General features: G+C 41.3%; 2 protein-coding genes and 1 long non-coding RNA gene across 4 annotated transcripts in view; 2 read left to right on the top strand and 1 right to left on the bottom strand.

Annotated features, from left to right (window-relative positions):
- Positions 1–445: 445 nt before the first annotated feature.
- On the top strand, positions 446–11,069 carry LOC126397054 (uncharacterized). The gene is made up of 3 exons (XR_007570610.1): positions 446–540; positions 10,809–10,900; positions 11,037–11,069. It is a non-coding gene; the product is annotated as an uncharacterized LOC126397054 (long non-coding RNA).
- Positions 11,070–12,094: 1,025 nt separating this feature from the next.
- hsd11b1la (hydroxysteroid (11-beta) dehydrogenase 1-like a) lies at positions 12,095–21,886 on the bottom strand. Of its 2 annotated transcripts, none has more exons than XM_050055072.1 (6): positions 21,750–21,886; positions 14,460–14,590; positions 14,076–14,279; positions 13,875–13,968; positions 12,767–12,932; positions 12,095–12,662 (listed from the first exon to the last, which is right to left on the bottom strand). In XM_050055072.1, the coding sequence occupies exons 2-6, from the start codon at positions 14,529–14,531 to the stop codon at positions 12,479–12,481; spliced, it is 720 nt and encodes a 239-aa protein (XP_049911029.1). In that variant the 5' UTR covers positions 14,532–14,590; positions 21,750–21,886; the 3' UTR covers positions 12,095–12,478. The 2 variants fall into 2 exon arrangements, with proteins under 2 accessions (XP_049911029.1, XP_049911028.1); XM_050055071.1 differs by lacking the exon at positions 21,750–21,886 and adding an exon at positions 19,866–20,054.
- Positions 21,887–21,971: 85 nt separating this feature from the next.
- Positions 21,972–25,674, top strand: part of micos13 (mitochondrial contact site and cristae organizing system subunit 13) — a 5,912-nt gene continuing 2,209 nt past the window's right edge. Inside the window, exons 1-2 of the mRNA XM_050054727.1 lie at positions 21,972–22,148; positions 22,623–22,779. Coding sequence (XP_049910684.1) covers positions 22,120–22,148; positions 22,623–22,779 — 186 coding nt within the window. The 5' untranslated portion in view covers positions 21,972–22,119. The remainder of the gene's footprint in view (positions 22,149–22,622; positions 22,780–25,674) is intronic.

Here is a 25,674-nt window from a genome sequence, read left to right as displayed (position 1 = left end):
GGACGCCGTAGCTTTGAGATGTGCTCCGTTTAGGACGCCATTTTCTTCTAAGTTAATTGTCTCTTGCCCTGTAAGGTGAGCACTGTAACAGAGTCCTGCATTATATCACAATATCGGTGCTTAAACCACACGTTGTGTTGATTTATTCACTATAAATGAACCGTGTTTTTTAGTGTTTGATGACGTTATTGAGGCTAAGCTATGAGTGTGGCTAGCTTGCTGTTAACGATTGATAGCATTAGCTTTTCTGTTAAGCTTATTTGAGAATGTATGTTTTATGTTTGTGATTTATTCATTTCAGAGAGTCATATTTAGTTTACCCAGACAGTTATGTTTATATTTAATTTTATGTATTAAATTTAATGTATTATTTGGAAATGTTAATTATTGCTTGAGTGAGAGATGTATTTCTTAAAATAAAGTTAACTGTCTCTTGTCCTGTAGGGTTGACAATGTGGAGGATATGATGCCAGCAGCCACTGTGATAGAGAGCAGCAGAGATGTTACTGGATGTTCCCGTGAAATAAAACCACAGACAAGGTAAATCACAAATCTGAACTCTGTGTCTGGTGCCTCCTTCTCTCGCCGCACAACACTTCCCCGCAGCTATATAGAAGAAAAAATCACAATGCAGAGTCCTACAGGAGGTGTAGAGAGGGAGTCTAGTGACTGGTGTGCAGAAGCAGCGGGTTACACATACATTACCCAAAATGCAACTTGACTGCCAACATTTCAGTATAAGATTTTGTGCTATGCTATCTACCTTATTCCTAGCCCCCATGATACCATGCCTGAATTATGGGTGCAACTTCCGTCGTTGAACCGAAACCCGCAGTTTCCAATGGTAACAATTTGTTTACAGTACTCTATTTTTCTTTCCAAGAGCAATTGGGAAATAAAACGTGGAACACACCACCTGTTATAGCTCAAACTGGATTATGTGATCATACCTCTGCCATCTCTGACAGCTATCTCTAAGCATTGTTTTTTTTTCCCATTCAACCGAGCACGCTAGCAATCAGCTTGCCTTGCTCCGTAAAATATTGTTAACTTTAACATGGCCCGAGCTAGCTAGCTAGTGACGGACCTGTCAGTCTAGGTGTCATTCTCTTCTGCAAATTCTGATTTAATACATTTTCTCTATGTTTCATGAAACTCTTGTGGTTTTATTTATCATATCAACCGTACCTTTGGCAACAGGAACAATCCCTTTTTGTTCTGGTGACATGTTCAACACACAGTTGCTGAAGACAAAAATTTAGCTGAGACTAGTTGTTAGTCGTTACAGACACTGACAGTGCAACAGGTACCAGAGCACCACAAAGACATTTTAGAAAATGCTGAGCTAACATTAGTTAAATATTTGTTAAAAAGTAAATCACTGTTTGCTAAACTGAAGGCAAATTACTTTTGAAAAGAACCAGTGTTGACGGTTAGCCACCAAGAGTAGCCACTGGGACTAACCACAGACAGTCTATGGGACTAACTAGCTTACTGCTACTTCCGCTATCTCACTGGAAGTTATTTAGTGTGTTGTTTTCAAATTATTTTGTGATCTAGCTGGATCCATGAGGCCTTCTCTCGACATGAGCAAAATCCCAAAGTTTTGCTGCTTCCCTAAGAATACCCAACTGGGCACCTCATCCCAGAGTAAAGAAAGAGCGGAGAGACCCGGTCCCAAGAGGTCATAAATTGCCGGAGCAGACCCAGTTTGGGCAGGGAATTGAGAGCAGGCAGAAGCTCCCTTAAAGAGCCTAGTGGTTTCTCTTTCTCCCAGAGTTTAACCCTCTCACCTCCTCTCATTGGCCGCTCTTTTATTCAGTAGGCTGATTTATTGGAGTTCACAAGGGAGAAATACAAGCATAGCACAGCCATCAGCCTCGCCTGTGATAAATGACCCACGCTGCTATCTTCATCTCAAGTGGGACCTACAGTTCCAATGGATGAGAAAGGGTGTGTGTGTGTGAGAGCATATATGTGTGTGTTCACGTGTGTAAACCGGGGTCATGTTTGCGTTATTTTTTGGATGCAATGTGGTGATGACAGAGGAAGAAATAGCAAACGATTCCTGAGGGGAGAACACAGAAATGTCTTCTTTAGGGAAATGAATTTGGATAGATGAGAATTTATTTTGCTTTTGAAAGAGGAAGCAAAAGTAAGATCGACACATGACATATTTTGATACAAACCTTTTCACTGTCTTTAACTACTAATTTATAGTTGTCTCTCTTTCTCTGCCTCACCGCTCCCCCCGCTATCCCTGGTGCTGCCTCTGGCTGCCCCAATGCAACATAGCCCCTCTTCTCCCCAAATGAAATTCTTTGGAAAGTCATTTTATATCACCCTTTGACTGTGCATTGAACTGTAAAACCACCCCATTGGAAACAAAATAAAAGGATAGGAGAGGGAGAGAAGGGGGGATGGGGCAAGGAGGAGAATTATAATTCTTTGCAGGCCTTTGGTATTAACCCAAACACCAGAGCTGTCAGCAGTTCAGAGAGGGAGGTGCGAGGGGCAAACATTCAGTGTTAATTGGCACTTTGTAAGCTCTGAGCCTTCCTTTTGTGAGGGAAGTGGAAGAGAGAGTGAGTGAGCAGGAGGGGGGAGGATGGAGGGAGGGGGGAGTGGTCAGCAGAGGGGGGTGAGGCAGAGAGAGAGAGACAGAGAGAGAGGGAGCTCTTGTTCTTGTAGGTTTGTTGGGCCTTGTTGAGGGTGTTTACGGTTCACTTCTTATCCTTTGTTAATTGGGCTTTCTCTCCCCCAATGAAAAAAACAGAAGAATTCATGTAACCCCCAGCCTGCCACCCATGCTCCCTGTGACTCTCCCCACCAGCCCCATCAGCAAGAGAGGGATAAATGACAAGAACAGAGCGAAAGGATTGTCCCGGGAACGTCATTAAACTCATACATACGCTCAAATCTCTGCATAGGACTCCATATTTAATCAGCTTAAATGCAATTGGAACTGTTTGGGTTGTATTCTCGTGCAATTAACTGCGAAGCGAAAGCAGAATCAGCAGCGACCGTTATTATAAACTATTATAAGGCCACAATGTTTGAGTATTTTTAAACCAAAACAGTCATTGCTGTTCAGGTGTTTGTGTGCCATTTTGCCTCGCTGTATATACAGTCATCTTTTCCTTCTGAGAAGAACTTGAATTACTAAAACCACTGGAGCTGGATCTGGATTATATGCACTTTAACTATATTAACCGTACTGTTCTCTTACTTTGGCAGCTATTGTGTTAACAGAACAATGTGCTCATTATGCATCTTGTGAGTTTTTACATCTTATTATTATTTCTATTAAATACTGAGGTGGCATGATAATGTAAGGAACTAATTTACCATTACTGTGACTTCGTTAACACACAGTTAAAAGTGTATTTCTGTGAGCAGACATCTTTATTAAAATGTTAAACTTCTTCCCCTCTAACTTAATCTGATGCCCTCTGTGTTAATGGTGATACAGACGAGCAGGAGCAACGTCAGACCATTAGGTACAGGATGTAAAAACACCCCGTCTGTCCTCATTGTGGATCCTCTCCTTCCGCCGATGTGTTTGGAGTTATCTGAAATAATTAAACAGGAAGAGATTGGCAGAGAGAGAGAGAGACAGAGAGGGAGAGGGAGAGGCACCTGTCTTTGAAAGGGAGAGGGGAAGAGGGGGTGTTGTTGGCATGAGGCTGGTGCACTCTGCTTCACAGCACCTCTGGCCTCTTTCTGTCTTTCCCTCTCTCTCCCACTGACTGATGTAAATAATAATAGTGCCAGGACTGAAAGGACACAGGTGTCAACCATTGTGCTGCTCTGAATGGACCTGGGGGAAGGAGGTCAGGGGTCACAGGGCCACCTCAGCCACCTCTCACACCCACAGTTTTTATTCACACTGACGCTCCCTTTCATAGGTTTTCCATCTCGTCCCCCCCTCCGCCCGCTCCTCCTCTGTCTCTCTCGCTCACTCTCTCCTTTTGTTATCATAGCTCAATGTTTTGTGAAAACTTTTCAGAGGTCATGCACAAGCTCAGTATTCAGGAAGATTAACATTCTTTTGAAAATTAATCGGCTCACACAACAGCGCAGATCAATGGCTGGGTTCAACCTGAGGAGCCAATAAATGGAGGAAATTTGATTTTAGATAACTTTTACACCGCCGACAATATCTGCTAAATATTTATGGGATTCTTCTGCTGACACCAGCCTACTTGCATCTTACAGTAAATGTGCACGTTTGTTTTATTTGGCAACATCATGCTGCTGCTGTGGTACAGTTATACATGCTTCATTATTATGTGCTGCGACTCTGAAAGTTTTGCAGTTTAAAATGTTTGATTCTCCAACACATTGTCACTCCAACCTCGTCACATATCGACATTTGGTCATGCACTTTCCACATTCAGATACAACGTGAAAGGTTCCCCTGGGTGCGCCATTAAACTATACAGCAACTGGCTGTGTATCATGCTGACGTTAAAGTTTGGCTTTTTTCGTCAGTGTCTGATCTTGCAAGTCACTGCCCAAATGCCGGATTTCACCGACTTCGGAGTGAGACCGGGTTGAATTCACATTTCCAGACTGTACAGTGAGAAGCATTTAAGAGAAAGGAAAATACACTTCTTCACTTTTTTGCCAAGAATTAAATACTAACATTATTACCACTCTCATATCTGCCATTTAAATACATAGCTGGAAACTGCTAGGTTAGCTGAGCTTAGCATTGAGTCAGGAGTTGGGGGAAACAGTTGGCTTGGCTCTGTGCAAAGGTTGTATTAAAATCCGCCTACCTCACCTCTGAAGCTCACTGATTAACAATCTCATTTCTTGAATTTGTACCAAAAAAAAGTATGAGAACATAAATTTGCTGTTTTACAAGGGGCTATTTGAACGTCAGTTAGTCATGCTACGGTACGTTGAATTTGTGAATAAATTTTGTTTTTCTCACATACCTGCCCGGAAAACTGCAAACATGTTGATTTAATGATTGTTTGGGGACCACTTTTATGTTTAGAACTATGTCAAAACTTCCATTGAAAAGCTCTCACACCAGTACTTTTCAAACATATGCATTTTCCCTTAGACCTCACTGTTTAAAAGTGAACTTAAAGTGAATCTTAACTCTGCTCACTTCAGAGCCAGACTCCAATACTAATTTTTTTTTTGTTGAGCAAACATGCATATGTTTAGGAAGTACTGAGCATACTTAAATCAAATGTGACTTGCATTATACTGCATGATATAGTTTTGCTGTTGGTAAACATGCTCCTCAGTCAATTGATAAGTCAATATGCTGTTTTTCTTGGCTTCACAAATTCAAAGTAACACAGCTAATTAATTTAAATGGTCATTTTGTGCACGGTGAAGTATTCCTTTAAGTGAGAGTGCCACTACTAGGCAACAGCAACATGGATGCTATCATCATAGTCTAGATAAGTGGTTCCCAACTGGTTCAGCCACGGGATTCGGATTTGTCCTTACTAATTAGTTCAAAATCCACACAGTTTAATATGTTCAGCGTCATACTTGTTTTTGGCCTTGTTGTTAAGCTAGTTTGCTGTCTCTGTTAAGCAGCTGTCTGTTATTCAATCACTTTACAGCAGGAAACGGCTAGGGCTGTGACAATAACCGCATCACCGCAATACTGCGGTCACGTGATGCCTACCGCGGCAAAGAGGTCATCACTGCACAAAAAAAAAAAAAAGCTGATTCATCATGGCGGTGGATCTGATTCCCAAGCCAAATGTTAAAAGAATACTCCAACGATTTGGGATTTATGCCTTTTCGCTATCATTTTCATATTGAGACAACATCATGTTGTCTCAATATGAAAATGATAGCGAAAAGGCATAAATCCCAAATCGTTGGAGTATTGAGACAACATGATGGATATCGTTTTTGTGTCTGTACATCCAGTGGCTGGGTCTCAGCGGTTAGCATTGGGGTCAGTACATCCGGCGCTGTGATCCGCAGAGGGATACACCGGTGAGCAGGCACAGACGTAGCCTGTAAACAAAACTCAGCTGTTTATTTAGCCTAGCGATATCTCCGGACTATAGTAGCTGCAATGGACGACTTTGAACGCGATTTTGAAGAGTTTCTTGTAGCGGACACAGACCCAGAGCCATACCTGTTTGAGCCGGAGCATACAGATGAGGAACTCCATGTGTTGGATGCTGAGCGGGCGAGAAGAGAGGCTGAATCCTCCGGAGCGGCGGAGCAGCAACGGGCCGAGGGGAGACGGAGGTCAGGGGAGGACTGGTGGTGTAGCTGCGGGGCTAGCTAACATATTCCTACGGAGGTGGAATCATTTTGCTGCACAGAATGGGATTCGGTGCTACCATCGTTGGGGAGATATATCATCAGGAGGAAAAGCGCCACAGAGAGTGCATCACAAGGAGTAAAAACTTTGCAGCAATCACTAAGTTAAACTGGAAAAAATGCCCAGGCCTGCAGGAGCTGATGGGCAGCTTTCAATCGAGTGAGTAATATCGTCCTTGTCGTGTCTTTGTTTGCTTTTACCGAGTGACCTAGCGTACCTGTCCCAGAGCCAGCTGCAGCTGTTGCTCACCGGTGTATCCCTCCGCGTAGGACGTAAACACACTATAGTTCATGTATCAAACCTCTTCTAAAACGGACTCTCGTTTTTTGAATTAATGTTTAAATGTTTATTTTAAATGCACGTGCAGAAATGCCAGCTTCGGGGTTTCTGTAACGTGTTTTTGTTCACTTTTACTGTAGGCAACGATATCCATCATGTCTCAATATGAAAATGATAGGGAAAGGGCATAACTCCCAAATCGCCGGAGTATTCCTTTAAGTCGCCAATTTGGGCACATTTTGGATTTGTGCCAGATGACAAGGGGCAGCCAGTGAATTTGGATGAGGCAATATGCCGTATTTGTCGGAAAGAAGTATCAGTTTCTCGAGGAAATACGATGGGGGGTGGGGGGGGAGCTGTGACGTATACCATACCGCAGTGATACGTCACTCTGTTACCGCTGTGAGAAAAAATACATACCGTCACAGCCCTAGAAACGGCACTTCAAAATAAAAGCTCTGTGATGGATATTCACTGCACTTCAAAATAAAGTGTGTTTTTTTACAAACTTGACACATTCGCGAGTCACTTGCGGTCCAGTGTTTAGGTCTAGTTGGGAACCACTGGTCTAGAAGCCACAAAATCTAGCAATTTAGCAAGCTAGTGAGCGGGTAACGTAATGCAGGAAATGCAAAAGCATATGACAGAGGAAAAAGATTTAGAAATTGAGAATATCAACATTTACCTGTAACATAATACAAAAAAGACAAAGTAAAGCAAAGAAAAACTCAATACGACTTACCATCCACCAAAAAATAAACTTTTGTGGTCTCCATTTCTGAAAACATCAGCAAATGTGTTACAAGTCTTGAACTCTGAACTTTCAGAAAATGTCCACTTACACTACAAAAGGGGGACATTCATGTGGACTTGTCTCGTGAATAGTAAACACAACCCTATATGAAGGCAGCATATGTGCCAGATGAGTTGCTGGACTTTATGCTAAGCTAAGCTAACTGGCTGCTGCCTCCAGCTACATATTTACTGTACATACACGAGACTGGAATCAAGTTCTCGACTAATTATTTGCAAGAAACCAAAATGTCAAATGGTGTCTTTGATGTCCAAAAGAGATTTCTATGAATGCATTTGACTTAAAACAGAACAGTTGAGTGACCAATAAAATTACATTTCATTTTGAAGATTACAGTACATATATATTTTCCTCCTTTTATCTTCATCCCAGGAGTACCGTCTCACAGTGTCTCAATATCGGCTCACACTGACATACATATAATACATCTTTGTGTGTTACCTCTTGGTCTCGGTTTTCTCTGCCATCCCCACTTCCACCTTCACACAGGATGTTCCTGAGTCCCATTCTCACCAGTTGGTAACCCATTTCCAAGCCAGTGGGTGATAAATGTCACACACACACGTAATACACACAAGCTGGCGAGCACGCATGACACGACGCATGTGTGTCGAGGCCGCTCTCTCTGTATTGCTCAAAGTAAGTGGAAGATGGAGCCGGACGGAGATTTGTGGGGCAGTGTCCTTTGTGCTCAAAGACGCAGGACAGGAAAGAATCATAAATTGGGCCCGGTGCATGACGGTTGAGGTGCACTGTACGACTGCCATGGATAGGTGACTATTTATGGTCTGAAACATGACATTTCTGCTGCATCAGCTAACGTTGTGGGCAAATATAAAACCGAGGACATACTGCGTGCTATCCGGAAAAGGGTTATGGACTTATTTTACATGTCGTTTGATTTTACTACTGTAGCACATATACAGATTGTCTTTCTTTATCGGTCGACATAGAGATTAAATAATACGCTGTATCACGGACATTAAAGCAGAATCCAACCTCCGTTACAAATGTCTGTAAGTAAGAGTCCAATCGGCCAATCAGTCTGCCACCTTTCAAGTTTTATGTGTAGTCAGTAAAGCAGCCCGCCTCGGCTTTGGTCTTGGCCTTGGCTGTTTTCAGTCATAATGAAAATGTTTGATCTTGATATAGAGTGCAGTGTAAAACCCTGGGGAAAGCCTCCATGATGCTGAACCAATAGAGTAGATATTATGTAAGTGTAGTGTTGTTTAATTTGCAGCATGCAAACTGGCGAAGGACAAAATAAATCCATCCATGGTGCTATATTTTGTGTGTGTTGCGGTGGGTGTTGTGGGTGGATGTTCCTCAGCCTATAGGATCCACGCTTGGTGGAGATGGAGATGCTAGAGAAGGGTGAGAGGATTTATTGCCTAGCATTAGGAGCACTAATCTGTTGCAGGTGTTTCTGGCTGTTCTCCCGGGCCATGCCTGCTCTCCTCCCCGGGAGGCCCCACCATATTTGTGTGTGTGTGTGACAGAGAAAGAGACAGAAGGAGCGAGAGGAGTTCTTTCCACTGCATCTGCGGGGAGATTATACCATCTCTACAACCCTCTCAAATCATCAAGACTGTCAAGATAAGGACAAAGAGAACATGAAGTCCTTTGACACCCCTCCATCAGTCACATTAATCAAGAGACCACAAAGCAAGGTGCAAGAGAACTGCAAAAACTTTGATAATAAAGAATCAAGGCCACTTCCTGCTCCGGGAGCGTCATTTATATGCAGGAGAAAGTGCGCTTCATTTTGTTTCTCAACTTTTCAAGTAACACTACAGTTTTCAGCGAGGCATTTGGTTTTGACAGTGACAACTCACTCTGGGTATACAGTAGAAACCCACTTTATCAGCAGGGTACAACCTCTGGGGTGTATTACAATGACGAAAAGACCACCAGGATGGATTGAGCCAACAGCTTCACAGGAAGCCTGCAGTGCTTTTGAGGGATGATGAACAAAGACACAAAGGAACCCACTGAGAAAGTCCTGCTCTGTAGGAAGTCTGCAACGCCTACTGTGGCCGGCAATAGAGAGACGGAACTGAGTGAAATAGAGAAGAATGGAGATGGAGGGGAATCCAGGGGTGGAGAACAGAGAAGACAGGAAAGGGAACAGGGAGGGCGAGGATTGATATGGTGATGGAGGGTGTAGAAAAAAATCAGGTTCAATCTGTGTGAACATATGGGAAACAAATACTTTGGTGTTTAAGATAAACCAATTCAAACCAATTTGTTATATCACCTTAAAATACGTGAGTCTGCTATCAAGGATTTTTCTTAACAGGGAATAGCCTTCACAGGCTGCTGTAGAAACGTGAAGTCATCTCACTTTACTTCTTTGGCACTACTGCCCTCATGTGGACAATCCAAGTAACATCTCATCCAGATTAATGTCTCCTTTTCAAGAGGTATTGAGTATGTATTAAAGTGTGTTGTTAAAATCACAAGTCTCCACCTCACCTGCACCTCCTGCACTCCTGATTAGACCACTCCCCCAAGACTATAAAACTCCACCCTTCACGCCTGCGACTCGCCTTTTTCCCTCCAAACATACCAGGTGGAACAAAAAGAGGACTGATGTGAGTGCATATGTACTTTTCACACTTATGACTTACTTTGTTGTGTTTATTGTTCGAAGATTCCTGAGTTTAAACTGTTGGTAAAGGAAGAAAAAAGAGTAATGCATTTATGATATAACTTAACTGATACCTAATTTAATAATATTATTTTCAGTAATATTATTGTTTAACATAATGCAGAGTGTTAACACTTGTTATAGAAAAAAAATCATCTGACAACTACCAACTGGTCAACTACCCTGTCTGTAATAAAATGTTGAAACGGCTCCCTGGGTCCTTTGCGTTCAAATGTGCACCCCATCATCAGATGTTCTGTGAGCCAGCAGTATAGTGTATTACTGCATGTTTTGATTACAGATTAATTAAATGCAAATATAATTAGTCAAAGACTGTTCTTTTGGACCTCAATGGCACTGTTTATGAGGTGTCCTGTTGGTCTAGTTTGACTATTCAAAGGTCCAGAATGTAGGATGTAGGGGAACATATTGGCAGAAATGGAATATAATATAGACACCTAAGTTTTTAGGTGTATAATCCCCTTTAAATAATATTTGTTGTGTTTTCATTACCTTAGAATGAGCCAATTTTAGGGAGCGGCTCATCATCCACGAAGATTGCCATATCACACCGCCATGTTTCTACAGTAGATCAGAATGAACAAACCATACGCTGGCTCTAGATCTGGCCATTGGCGTTTTTGCATCAGCCTCTGTAGTTAGCATCCCCTCGGCAACAAGAGAACAACACTGATTTTTTTTAACATTAAACTTATTTATTCTGTGTTTTTATGGCTTTAAATCACCAGGTCTGTTTGATTTGGAGAGGACGAGACCTCTGGATAATTCAACTCCTGGTTAAAGCCTCCTGAACGCTGGATCTTAAGTTATGCTAAGAAAGGTGAGCACACATTAGCAGGTGCTGGGATAATAGCCTGGCATGGCAAATAGCGTTGGAGACGCACTGATTTGTGATGTGAAACAGCTACACTCTGTTTTTACTGGTTAAAATCACTGGGCCTGTTTGTTTTGGATAGGAGGAGAATTTGGTTCCCGATAGAATTTCCTGAACTTCTGGATCAGAAATGAGGTGAGTACACATTAAGTTATCACAGAAAAAAGGTCAAAACACATTGCAGGCGCTAGACGAGCGACCCATCTGGGATGTGCTGAACTGCATAGGAGAAACAGATTTGTCACATGAAACTGCTTTGGTTTTAATCACCTGATCCATTTGTTTTGGATATGAAGAGACCTCTGCAGATAATTTAGCTCCTGGTAAAAACCTCTGGAACAATGAACACTGAATGAATTCTAATTGGGAAAAGTTTCATTCATGTTATCGTGTCAACCAACATAGTAAGCAGCCCCTGCACGAGTAGTGTTGGAAAAACACCGATTTTTTTAATGTAAAACCTGCTTTATTTTGTGTTTTTACTTGAGTGAAAAAGACCTCTTCGGATAATTTAGCTCCTGTTAAAAACCAAGTGAACATCTGGATCTTTAGTTATCATAGAAAAATGGTGAGCGCACATAGCGGGTGTTGGGTGAGTGGCCCATATGTGGCAGGCCAAATAGCAGAAGAAACGTTGATTGTTAATGTGAAATGGCTTTACTCAGTGTTTTTACTGGTTTAAATACCCGGGTCAGTTTGTTTTGGAGAGGAAGAGCCCTCTGCAGATAATTTGGCTCCTGGTAGAAACCTCCTTAGCAATGAACACTGAAGGAATCTTAAATGGGGGTTCATGCTTGACACATAGAAGTTACAGCTTGTTGCAATCTGCGATCCTCACCACTAGATGCCAGTAAATCCCACACACTGCTCATTTAAGACTGTACAAACATCTGAAGTTTGATTCCAGCCAGGTAACATTTGTTGCAGATCATTCCCACCCTTTCTCCCCTTTTCTCTCCTGTCAAATCTTGACCGTTGATTTTTAAATTAGGGTAAAAATACCTCCCAAAATTCTTTAAAGTGTTTCACAAGCAAGAGAAATACAGTGTGAATGGAGGAAATGTGTTTTTATTTATTTTCACTACAGAATTGCAGTAACGTGAAAAGTTATATCCTCTGCTCTTCAGCAGCTTCCTTTTCCTGACTCGTCTCTCAGGCAGTATGTTCTCCTACTGTGCACTGCCCCCTATGTTGTATTCTGAGTAGTAAACCAGGTGGATTTTTATTTTATTTCCACCTGTGCACATAGGAAATAATTATTTTTAAATGTCTCCGAGGTGGCCAAAATGAAGCAAACCCAAGCTGTAAGTCTATCATTAGGAATGGACCTCTCTCAAAAGCAAGATGAGGACAAAAGGACATGGTGTAGTCTGTTTTATTGTAACAATATTGTAACCGGATCCATTTAGCTGTTAGTAAAATTATTTTCCAACTGGAAAGTGAAAGATTGCCACTAGAAGTCTGGATATGCTAGAAATTTAAGGCTAAATCTAGGTAGTGGAATATATCAATTGCAGAAGTTTTTCATGGGCTGTATTTGTAGGAGTTCTGGATGACATAGTTTGTCATGGAAGGGATCCAGTCTTTAGTCAGAGTCACAATGTGGGTGAACCAAGGGTAGAAGAGCTCCGGCTGTCTTGAAGCTCCTGTTTTGATGATGTTCAAGGCTGCGTCTGAGGCAGGGTAGGCTGGTACACTGGTGACTCCCCTAGGACACAGAAAAATACTGCTCTTAAGTGCTGTTGGTGGTGAAAATAACCAGTATCAACTCTGTATTTGGACTTAGAAATATTCCATGTTTGCTCGACTGACCTGACTTTTTCCATAGCTGAATCAGTATCAATGAGCCCCAGTGTACATATAGAGATGGACACATTGCTCTTCTTCATCGCCAGTTCGTGTCCGAGGGCCCCGAAGAAACCATTCAAGGCAAATTTTGTTGAGGTATACGGTGCTACGAAGGGACTGGGCATTTTACCTGTGGAGCATCAATAACTATTAGAGTCATGTTTTCCAAAACACGCTTGTCATATGTAAAACATGAAAATCTAATGTGGCCGTTTGAGGCCTCATTTATGACACGTTTATACTCACAGATTTGATCTTAAAGGGACAGTTCACCCCAGAATAAAAATATATATTTTTACTCTTACCTGTGTTATTTATCAAACTAGATTGCTTTGGTGTGAGATGCAGAGTGTAGAGATGTCTGCCTTCTCTTTGATATAATGGAACTAGTGTGCACTTGGGGGTGAACTGACCCTTTAAGTAGTGCATGTACAAATTAGGAACCTTTGTGATTTATCAGTGCTTCCAAAATGTTTATAAGTCAGAACTGAGTTTCCTGGTGGATTTAGTTTTTCTTTTTTGGATGTGATCTTCTTATAAACTCATCTAACGACCACAAATCCCTACAATGGTTTTTGAAGTTTTGTAGTTCACAAAATAGCAAATAAACCGCAAATGACACATCAGGAAAATACAGAATATAAAATAACTACAATTGATTTGGCATTTAGCACCACTATTCCTTGAAGTCCTGAGAGAAAAAAATGAAAATTTAAACATCTACAATTCCATGACTGTTGATGAAGATCATGTGATGTGGTCAATAACATCTACTAAATGGATGTTGAGGTGAGATTGTTACAAAGATCACGAATGAAGCTTAACATTTTTTTTTTTATCTTGTTTTCATGACATGGTCAAAGTATTTTTTCTTTTCTTTCCTTTAGAAAGCACTTTGTAACTTGGTTATGAAAAAGTGATGTGCAAAGGAAGAATAATGAGGCCAAATGATACATCATTTTTAAATTCATAGGTCAAAACATTTGCATTTAATAAAATATGTATGTATATGTTTCATAGATTGCTTTCAAACTACCAACATGTGTACAAAAATGATGACAGACAGACTTACCTAAAAGTGATGAAACAACCACCAGTGATCCTTTGCTTTGCTCAAGGGCAGCCAGAGCTTTCCAGGTCATCTGAATGTAGCTGAAGAAATTGACCTTCACACACACACACACACACACGCACACACATACACACACACATTTTCCGACATCAGTGTATTCGCTATATTATGTGTTGATGGACCATTAATTTGCTGCACTACCTTCATCAGCCACTTGGTGTGCTCCACATCTCCCTCCCACATGCTGAAGGGGCTCGGGCCGATGTGGTTGAGAACCAGATAATCCAACCCTCCGAGCTTTTCCAGAGCAAAATCTACAGCTTTGTCAGGGTCTGACTCATTGGACATGTCTGCGGCTATGTAGAGAGCCTTCTGGGCTCCCAAACTCAGACACTTCTCTGCAACCTGTAAGCAAAGAACAGAAAGAATGGATCCAGTGTGGTTGCAGAAAAGAGTTTAGGAAACAAGCCAGAAACAATGTTGCATAATATGATGGATACAGAACAGAAATATTAGCACTTGTTGTTTCATACATTTATTGGTTTAAACTTTCAGTCCATTCTTTATGTTGCTAAGTTCACTGACCTGCTGTAACACTTTCTCCCTCCTGGCTGTAATTACTATCTGGGCACCAAAGCGGGCATAGTGATATGCCATTTGTTCACCAATACCCGTACTGGCCCCCGTCACCAGCACTCTGGCACCTCTAAGAGACTCTGAAAGACATAAGAAACACACAAAAACAACGTTTTGAAAGTGATTTGATGACTGAATGTTACCTCAAATCAAATCTGTAAAACCAGTGTACCCATTCTATAGATTTATTATTGTGTCAAGAATCATTTACTTTCAAGACCTCACCCCTTTGCCTTTAATGCACTTCTGTCTTCATGTTAACCTGTATGAGAGAGTATTACAATGTGGTTTGGCTAACCAGAGTGATCAACCTTTCAGGAGACAGGGGCCCTCAGATTGACCCATTTAGGATCACCAACCCACCATAACAGTGTAGTTCTCTGATTATCAAAAAGCTAACAAGGCTATCCATAATTTACTTTTAATCCAAAATATTTAAAAATGCACATACGGTGATTTTATGTCCTTAAACCACACACAAAAATCCTGACTTTTTCGCCCTCATTTTTTGATATGAAAACTGGATATAAAGTCTGCTGCTGCTCGACCCAAAATGAAAACTTTAGGAGATGTAAAGAAACAATAAAATATTAAAGAATAGGAAGAAAAAGGAGTTAAGCAACATATTCTCACTCCGACCTCATCACATAGCGACGTTCATGGACTTTCCATGTCAAGGTAAGATGTGAAAGGTACCCTGGGTGCGTTGGTTGGTGACGTCCTGGGACACTGTGTCAAGTTCTGCCTGTCACATGCATTGTCTTTTTTCAAAATACACTTCCGGTTTCACAAGAAATGTACCATTTACATACAGTCTTATTCAAAATAAATGCACTACATTGAACTGACGTTTTTTTTTTCTTCAACAACACACACAATGGTTGGGTTTTGCCAACACACACGGTTGGGTTTAGGCAACAAAAGGTGAAAATCTGTGGTTGCTGGACCCATCCACCACCCATTCTGCCCACCTTATTTGGACTTTTGCCACCTTAACCTTGTTCTTGTCACACCATGTTTTCCCCTGGCACTGCCAGGTGCCACTAAACAATAACAGCTTTATATCATGCCGACGTGAAAGGACAGCTTTTTTGCATTGGTGTCTGACGCCAGAAGTCACTGCCCAAGCACCAGATTTGACAGTTGGGTTGAGATAACATGTTAATTGCAGATTAAAGGGGACCTATTATGCCCATTTTCAGGTTGATACTGTTTGTATTTTGGGTACTTTATCTTTACTTTATCTTCCTCACACTGTCTGTGCTAGAACACCTGTATTCTCTGTTTAAGATGCTGTGTTTAAGCACCTGTCTCTTTAAGCCCCCCTCCCAAAAAAAGCCCTGCTTGATTGGTCACGTGAGACTTGGGCTCACAGGGATTACTTTTACTAGTGGTTGGTCATTCAGGTTAATGTTGTAACTCTCTCTCATAAACGTTGACATGCAGGAAAAGATGTGTTCAAATTGAAAGGGGTGTGGTCAGAACTGATACTGATTTCTGAGGGAATGCCCCCAAATCAGGGGAGTAAATATAGACGGATGTGCATTGCAGTTGCACCGGGGCACATGGGGTGGAGGGGCCTAATTGCCACCTGGAAATACGCTCATGTTCAAAGAAGAACTCACGATGAATCAAAGATGGTGCGATTTTCTATATATGCCCTCAAAGGTGCAAAATCTCTTAAGACTGACAAGCTGGGCACATCTGCAAGTGGATATAACATAAAAGCAGCATTAAGACACACTGTTGGTGAAATAAATATACGCCTAAAACTCTGTGTGTGTGTACTTCATAGCTAGTAACTAGGGCACACTAGGGCCTGTCATAATAACGGGTCCATGTCATTGGTTCGACAGCCCATTGGTTCGACATCCCATTAGTCCGACTGTCCGCGGTGCTGAACGGCTCGCGGTGGGCGTATGGTGCGCCGCGACCGGCTTGAGGCGGAGCAGGCTCACGGCTTATGTGTTTGTCACTTTCTTTTTCATTTTAACCCACACCATGATCTTTTCCTGACCCTAACCAAGTGGTTTTTGTGCCTAAACCTAACCAGACCTTAACCACAGGGCATCATGATGATTTCGGAACGGACTTCGGAACAATGAGTTTAATATGGTCGGAACAATGGGATGTCGAACCAATGGGCAGTTCCCATAATAACTACCTTACACCACTGCCCCAAACTCTCCATTAGTTGACGTCAGTGCCGGACCTAGCACATTAGACATTAGACTCTTTCTTCTTCTGTTATTTCCATTTGTTGCAGAGATAACAGGCAAAACTTTACTTCCAGGACAATACGCAGAGTGCATCTAGAATAAATCACAAACATCCATTCACCATTTGTAAGATGCAGTCATATAAAAAGTTAAAATACCATCCTCGTTAAGATGTAGTGTCAGCCGTGGTAGTAGCTTTTCATAAGGTGACATAGGGTTCCAATTGTTGAAACACACACTACCCCATTGACTCAAACCAGATCATTTCATTACTCGTGGAAACTCTGACTGCACACTGCTTCCTCACAGAAAATATAAATGCAGGGTTCTCTTCCTGGTAAGGGCCTCAGTCACAAGCGGAAAGCATGTCAGATTATCACCAATTGCTCACTCAATTCTGTCTGTGCCTCTTCTCCTAAACGTCCCCAGGGGAGCCTTTAACTTTCATCCTCATTACTTTTATACACAGATATTTTGAGCAATGCAGAGCAGTCACATGATAAGTTTTCATGCTCCATATTCAAGTGTGGAGCGTGTAGTTGAGGCCGCCTGGTCCTGATTATGTGGTGGAGCCTGTAGACTATGATGTGATGGGGCAGTATATAGAGTTTGCTTATCAAAGATGTTTAACATTTTAATATATTGAATACTTTTGTTTATGTAAAATAGAGACTTGTTACAGGAATATTACACTTAGACACTCCTCAGTTTCCTGTGCCACATTCCAGCAATATATCAATACAATATTGATCTTGTGATAGGGATTAGATATGATATGGTGATCATAATGTTTATTGGCCTGAGTTTATATTTTAGAAATGTCAGAAAGAACAAATATCAGTCTTTCATACTTTGCCCCATCTCTAGGTCAGGTCAGGCTGTCCTTTATCACACTGAAACCTGTGCCAACTTGTCAGATTTAACTGTAGTTAACCTTGAGCCACATACAACAGATTCAAGTCCTTTCTGCAGCATATGGCATCCAGTGGTTCCTTAACCAAATGACCAAACACAAGATTCTGTTGTGGATTGTTTCACCTTAAATAGATACGTGTATGTTGAATTACATAGAAAGCATGTATCCAAAGGGTTCTGGAAAGAGGCGAAGACACATTGATTCAGCAGTGAAAAGACATATCAGGCAGCAGTTCTGCTAAATCTGATCAGCTGTGCTCTACCAGTATACAGTATCTTAAAAACCCAATTTGTTGTGACACATGTTAATTTATGGCCCTTTCTACACAGAAGTTGCATTTTTGGGCCACTATGAAGTTCCTTCCTTATGCCGCCTTTGAATTTTCAGACAGAAACAAACAACAGCAGGATCTTGCTGCTCCACTGTGTAATTTTAGGTAACATGCTGGCACCACGGCATAAGAGGCGTGAAGGGCGTGACATGTAACTCAACAACGTCACACTCTAGCGTGACATATAACATACAAGTCGGCAACACTTTTTAAACAACAGCAATGACATTAACATGGCAACAGTCATTTACTATCACTGTTATATGGAAGCTCATCTTGTCATCTGTTCGACGGGTAAGGAGATCCTTGAGGTAATTATTTTTCCAATTTATGGACATTTTCGGCTGCTGTTCTCCTTTTTTCAGTCAGCTGCTAACAACTTCTAGCTGCTTTTTCTCCTGCTATGGGTCAAACGTATAGCACGTCGTCAAATATTACACCTGTTCTGCCGGCTGCCCCATTTGTATAGCCATTGTTTCGCCGCTGTTACCACCTCCGCTGCCAGCTTAAAGGTCAGACAACTCTGTCCTCCCAATTCCGTGATTACACCTTTTATACAGAACGGTGACGTAGCATAAGGGTGCGAAATTCCCACCTTGAAGAGGCAGTATAAAAGGGGCTCATATCTGAACACTCCAAAACAAATATATGAGGTTTGCTGAAAATTCGCTATTCATAAAATCTATTCTTTATTGGCCATTCAAATGAATAAGGAAGATATTCTAACAGTAAAGGGTTTGCTAAATAGGAATTCATCGGAGTAGTGGCACTGGAAGGAGTTTCAGATTAACCCTTCTCCAAAACTTCTGAGTAGATTGACTTATATGTAATATATATATGTACGTATATGTGTATGCAAACCCTGAAGAAAACATTTTTATTTGAGGTGAAACATGAGGATAAGTAGGACGAGTATTTCTCAAAAATGGTACAGTGAAAAACTTCATAATGACTTCATATGAAATATGGTAAAGATTTGAAGAATTATGATAAATATTTTTTCATTTTCCATAACCGCTTATCCTATCCTATCCTTATCCTATTGGGGGTCACGGGGGGCTGGAGCCTATCCCAGCTGACATTGGGCAAGAGGCAGGGTACACCCTGGACAGGTCGCCAGGCTATCACAGGGCTGGTACATTGAGACAGACAACTAATCACGCTCACATTCACACCTACAGGCAGCTTAGTCACCAATTAACCTAACCTGCATGTCTTTGGACTGTGGCTGGAGTACCTGGAGAAAACGCTGACACTGACATGGGGAAAACATGCAAACTTCGCACAGAGGGGTTTCCCCACCCTGGGTTCAAACCAGGAACCCTCTTGCTTTGAGGGGACAATGCCCATGATCAATATTAAAGCTGCAAATTGCACTGGCGTGTTCAGCAAACCATAATAAGTAGATTTTAAGGGTGAAACATTAGGAAAAAGTATTGAATGTTGGAGTGGCAGCTGATTATGATGCATACCATAATACTTCTTGGAAATAGAGGAGGACACATGTTACAATGCCTTTTGGCTTTGGAGGTGACATTCCCTTTAAATTTCTCCAAAATTGTACAGTAAAGTAAAAAAGTTCATATCAAAACGGTTTTTATCTTAGTTCAAAACTGAAATGAAATTTAAAAAACATACAAAAAAATTCTTTTCATTACATATTTCTTTTTAAAAAGGGCAGCAGATAGTAAAATAACTTCACATGTAGGACACTGATATAACTGAGAACCCACTGTAATGTTCAGGGCGCCTACAAACACACGGAAGGATCACTTTGGTGACACATTCAACAAGATTGAAGTGATCAAAAACAAAGATTACGCATGCCTGTAGGATATCTATAACAAGCCTATTTAGATAAGTCCTCTTTGATTGTGCGTCTCTCTTACCTGCGTCAAAATTGGGTGCAGTCCACTTGACAGCTAGGAAAGCCACACATACACTAGCCAATATGATTTTTGTAAAAGCTCCCATTTTGTGATCTCTACCCAGACCTGCACAATTTCAAAACTGCCTTATACAAGAAATATGAGGACAATATATATGCAGTCGCTATTCTCTGCTTCTCGTGACATGTGTAAAGAGGGTGTGGTTCAGATAAGAGGTTTATTGAACTTTAATCTAGCAGGGGAGGTTGTGGGCGGGACTACAGCGAGGACCACTTGCACTTTTCTCTATGTGCTTCTGCCTTGCTTTGGATTTTAAAGGGGAACAACACCCACATTAGGAATTGAAACATGTTATTTCCATGGCTGAGTAAAGTCCAATCAATATTTGTGAACATGAGCGACTCTCTCTCAAAGGCAGGAACCAGAGAATGAGGTCTCAAACTTGTGATGTCAGAGGATATATAGTCTGGAGGTTCTCCATGAACAATGAATGGGAGCCTGATTTTGTGGACCCACAAAAGAGCTTCATGCCATTGTAGTGTTCTCCGCTCTGACACAGAAAATGTCTTCATATACTCAGAACATTCCCCTGGGTGCTCTCAGTGTCATCTAACATCTTTCCCAATTTATTTCCACTGGAGCCGTTCCAGATTTTTAATCTCATGCCATCGCAAATTTGAGCTTTAGAACTCTAGCTCTGTTTTTGGACAAAGAATATCATGTATGAATTATGAAAATGGCTGTAGTTCCCCTTTAAAGGTGGTTGTTTGCTGCTTGTATCAAGTGCATTGCCACAACCTTCTGCTTTGGGGTGTGGCACAGAGATTCAGTTTTGTAAATGTAAAAAAGAAAAACTGCAAAATCTGCATGGCAGGTACATTCATGTTTTTATATCAAGACCCAGGATTACAGGATTACAGCATGTGCATACCATTCTTGTTCATACAGCATGTTCCTGTTCTTTGAGTGTTCCACTTTTCTACTGCTTTACTCCAAACTACTCCCTTGACTTCTGATTTGATTAAAGGACCTTGTAAATCTATAGCATCTTTCTGCATAGCTTGTTTTGTTAACCTGTCAACCTCCTTAATTCCCTTGAGATCTACGTGTGCAAGAACATACATTACACAGGACTGAGATTCCTTATTGAATAAGTCTGAAATGTCACACCTTGAATTGGGGTAGTTGTCAAGTACAAACAATCATTGCAGTAGCTCATAATATTTATGACATTATGACACTTTGACTTGCACTACACTCAGCTCATGTTAACGTAGTGTCATAAATAACTCCTAACAATCAGTCAGTTCTCCAGTGCGCTTTGATAAATCTGTAGACTCTTGTCAAGACAAACTCTTTTCGTGTGATAGTTTTCTCAGCAGAAATTTAATTCCCCAGTTGTATGCCAACTATTCAGCCTGATTGCTGACTGAATCCTCTTCTTCGTGTGCAAGATATTCCTTCCCCTTATCCATAGTGCTCTGGAAAAACAGATCCACCAATATCTAGTTGTACTTTAGAACAAAGGTCAGATTAATGGACCTCATGGGGCCCCATTTAACTGTACAAATTGTTACCAATCCTTAACTTAAATAATTCTAAATACTTTATTCAGTTGAATACACCCTTCTCCACCTATAACCCTATCATTAACTTTATCAGAAGTCCCTTCTTCCTCGTCATATAATAAGCTTTACGTCCACTTTACAACTGACTCTTTATTAATCTGTAATTTTATGGACAAATTATACTATCTGGATCCTTCCTTGGCTTCCTCATAGTTATTTTAGCCTCTTTTCATGTATTTAGCAGCCCTCCTTCCTCCCTCAACCTCTTATAAAGAACCAAAAGTGTAATTAAAACCCTGTTCTTGAGATGTCTTACCGTTATATAAGATATTTGATCTGTCCACTGAGAGCTGGCTGCTTCTAAGATAGAAATAAATATTTTTTGATTGGTATTCGAAATCGAAAACAGCTCCTTTAAATAGCTGTTTTTATTTATTTTTTATTTAGCCGTCGAAATTGTAATTTAAATCGCTATAAACGCAGAGGTGAAGGACGAATCTGCGGCTCGTAAATTACGTCAGCACTTACATTTGGAACTGCAACTTTATTGACACAACCCGTGTGCACAGGGATCAACACGGTTGTCCTTCACTAGAGCTATCTCATTCAGATAGCTTTTACCCCAGCTTACTCTCGGAGTTCCTGGGATAACAGTACGTTTAAGGAAACAACACCGCTTGTGGACCATGGCGGCAAAGATTTTGCCTGTTCTGAAGTTAGTAATTTTAATTTCACCCTTAATTTCCGCGAGGTTCTTGCTGCCGTAGGTGCTAGCTGCTCATTAGCCAGTTAGCTAACTGACGCTAAGCTGACCGTCACTCTACCCGACAGCTTTCCAGCTGCTATCTTAAACCACTGTGTTGACTGGTTTGATAGTTACATAGCTGGCTCTATAACTTACAGTAGAATTAGCTTATACTATATGTATATATTTGTTCTGTACGCTGGCGTAATTCACACCAGCTGTCATAGCTAGCTAACGTTAGCTAATACTTCATAAATTGCTAACTAATGTTTATAGTCTAGGTACCTGAGCTTTGCTTTGCATTAAATGGCACTTTTAAGTTTTGTTTTGTGGAAATGGTAACATGTAACCGTGTTTCCAGTCAGTTTGACATGTTTATGATTGGGATATAAAGGTGAGTGAAGTTGGGTTGTAGCCTGACAGCTTCTGTTCTTTCATTTTTAGACTGGCCACCAAGGTTACCATTGCAGGAGGAGCTCTCTATGTAGCCTGTGACTCTGGTCTGTTGGGGAGCAGTGAGCAGGGATCAGAGGCTCTGGGGAAGGCCAGGGCTGCAATACCACCTGCTATCGATGAATGGATGAAGTACTTTGGCCTGGAGGTACTGATAAGATGCACTGCCTGAGCACAGTTCTGATCCAGCATGGCTCTAGATAGGGGCTAGTTGACATGATAGTGCAGCACAAGAAAGGAAAAATATAACAGGCAAAGACCTTGTATCCATATTTGATTTACAAGTTGCCCTATAGTAGGCAGATAAGTAATTTATGTATACACCCTGACAATGCGTCTTATTATTCATAAAAAAGAATGCAATTGTGCTCTATCCAAGTGTCCTACCATGTCACGGCACATTACTCGTGGGATTATAGGACACCTTTACAAGACAGAAATGTTGTATTTACAGTACAACAGTGAACAGCTTCTGATTGTGCTGGGCACTAGGGATGGGCAGCACAAGCAAAAACACTATTCGAAAATCCTGGCAACTATTCCCCTCCCGGAGCCACGCACACAGAGATCCATTCATCATTACGGCCGGGCTCCACCGGCTGCAAAGCGTCACGTCAGCGTAGCGTCGCGGCGTATTCATTTGGGCTCCACTGACTGCGTACGGAAGCGACACGTAGAGAAGCCAGCGGGGTTGTTTACCGTTTGCTGAGCCGAGAGGCTGCATGTAGGCTGCATGAAATGTTAAAGCATTTTCCACCTAAGTTATTACATATATTTGAGTTATCTACAAGTTTACTGTACTGTTTGTCATCTACTCGCTTTCAAATGTCCGCCACGGACATTTACACAATTTCACGGATAAACATGGGTAAATACATGGGAAAAAAATCCTCACATATCACCTCTGATAATGGTTTATTCATTTAAAAACACATTGTGCACGTTTAGCACACTATTTCATGTAGTTTTTAATCTGCTGGAGTGTCGCGTAGGGGAGCGTAGGACAATAAAAATAGAAGAGCTGCGTAAAATAGAGAGTTGTCGCGCGACAGACGGGGGTTGTCGCGCCGCTCCCGTTGCCGGTGGAGCCGCTGTAATTGGTTAACAGGGGGGCGAGATGCTACGGGACTCGCGCTGCAGACGTGTCACGCTGCTGACGGGCCCGGTGGACCCCTGCCGTACGGTCCCTCGCCGCCTCCTGCGTGCCTCGCTCTCAAATGACTGTGCATACTTGTTGTAGACTTGTGATATGCAAGCTTTGCCTCACAGAGTTTGCACTGCACCTCATTTTCGTTTATTTTGTCGAAGTTATTCCACACGGAACTTTTTGATGACTGTAGTAGTCTCTGCATGTTTCTCCTGTTTGTAGAAGAGCATCAAACTAGCTGGTAGCCCATCTCACACCGCTGTAGCAATCCTATACTGCCCTCGTGTGGTTAGGAGCTGAATTGCATGTCAAATAAAGGGGGGAAATAAGACGGCGAATAGTAATAGTCGCATTAAAAAATCGATTTTTCAAAATAAAACGACTATTCGAAAATCGTGACCCATCCCTACTGGGCACAAATCAGTCTGTGATTAAACAATGGAAAGCAACAACAACAGCAATCATCCACCCCTTACTGCAGGCATGTCTAAAGTCTGACACAGGGGCCAATCGTGGCCCACAGACTGATTTTTATTAGCCTGTGGCTTGTGGTTTAAAATATACTATATATGGCAAGCAATATCACTCTGCATTTTTTTCTGTTCACCTCACAATGGCAGGACTATCACACAGTTTGTAGACACGCACCAAGTAGGAGCTACACATGTGGAATCAACATGTTTTCAGCAAATGAGTGGCTACCCAACAGCTGACATTTTCCACTAGGTAGCAGACGTGGCCACAGCAAAGAAGCGTGAAGTTGACAGTGAGAGCAGCAGTGGAAAGTGAAAAACTTGTGGTTGTCTCATATGTATGGCTGTGTTTTTTAAATAACCAATATGATGCAAGAAGCAGCTGCCACCCAGGTATTTTCACATCATCCAATCTGGACCCCATCTAAAATATTCTGGACACTGCTGCCTTACTGATACAAGGTTGTCTTCCTGAACTTCCATAGATTCATCGAATAAGTTGTCAAGTTGAAGTTCATGTAGTATTAGGGACAGTAAAGTAATGATCCTTCTCGTTTCTACCCCATCACATACTGGTCAAATTCCACTTGCTTCTTCTAAAACAATATTACTGCCTATTTCAGTCTAAAGAGGAAGTATACCAGCTCCAATGTGAACACAAATAGACCAATTTTTCTTTGGTAGATTGTTAAAAACAAAACAAAAAAACCCCACAATTTTCAGTAAAACAGAGTTTCACATTTTACAATACAGTAAGCGTAGAGCTTTGGTTTACTCCAGATCTCATGTGCCGGGCTGTGTCTTTTCAGTAATTCCCATAAACACAAGACATCTTACTGCAACCTAAATACTCAGTAGCTCACTGTCAGTTAATTCTTTCTACAAAATATACCAATATTTAATTTAGGGATGCAAGATATCAGTATCAGATATGCCAATATATAACAACTCTGTTTGGCTGATAACTGATACCACTATCAATACAGTGGTGTGAAAAAGTGTTTGCCCCCTTCCTGATTTCTTACTTTTTTGCATGTTTTCTGCCCCCTTCCTGATTTCTTACTTTTTTGCATGTTTTCCACACTTAAATGTTTCAGATCATCAAATTTAAACATTAGTCAAAGATAACACAAGTAAACACAAAATGCAGTTTTTAAATGAAGGGTTTTATTAATGAGGAAGAAACAAATCCAAAGCTACATGGCCCTGTGTGAAAAAGTGTTTGCCCCCCACCTCCTGTTAAAACATAACTGTGGTTGATCACACCTGAGTTCAATTTCTGTAGGCACACCCAGGCCTGATTACTGCACACCTGTTCCCAATCTAGAAATCACTTAAATAGGACCTACCTGACAGAGTGAAGTAGACCAAAAGATCCTCAAAAGTTACAGACATCATGCCGAGATCCAAAGAAATTCAGGAA

Source organism: Epinephelus moara, chromosome 10 (assembly GCF_006386435.1).
Source record: "Epinephelus moara isolate mb chromosome 10, YSFRI_EMoa_1.0, whole genome shotgun sequence".
In the NCBI taxonomy this organism is placed as follows: domain Eukaryota; kingdom Metazoa; phylum Chordata; class Actinopteri; order Perciformes; family Serranidae; genus Epinephelus; species Epinephelus moara.
This window is presented reverse-complemented; position numbering and strand designations above follow the sequence as displayed.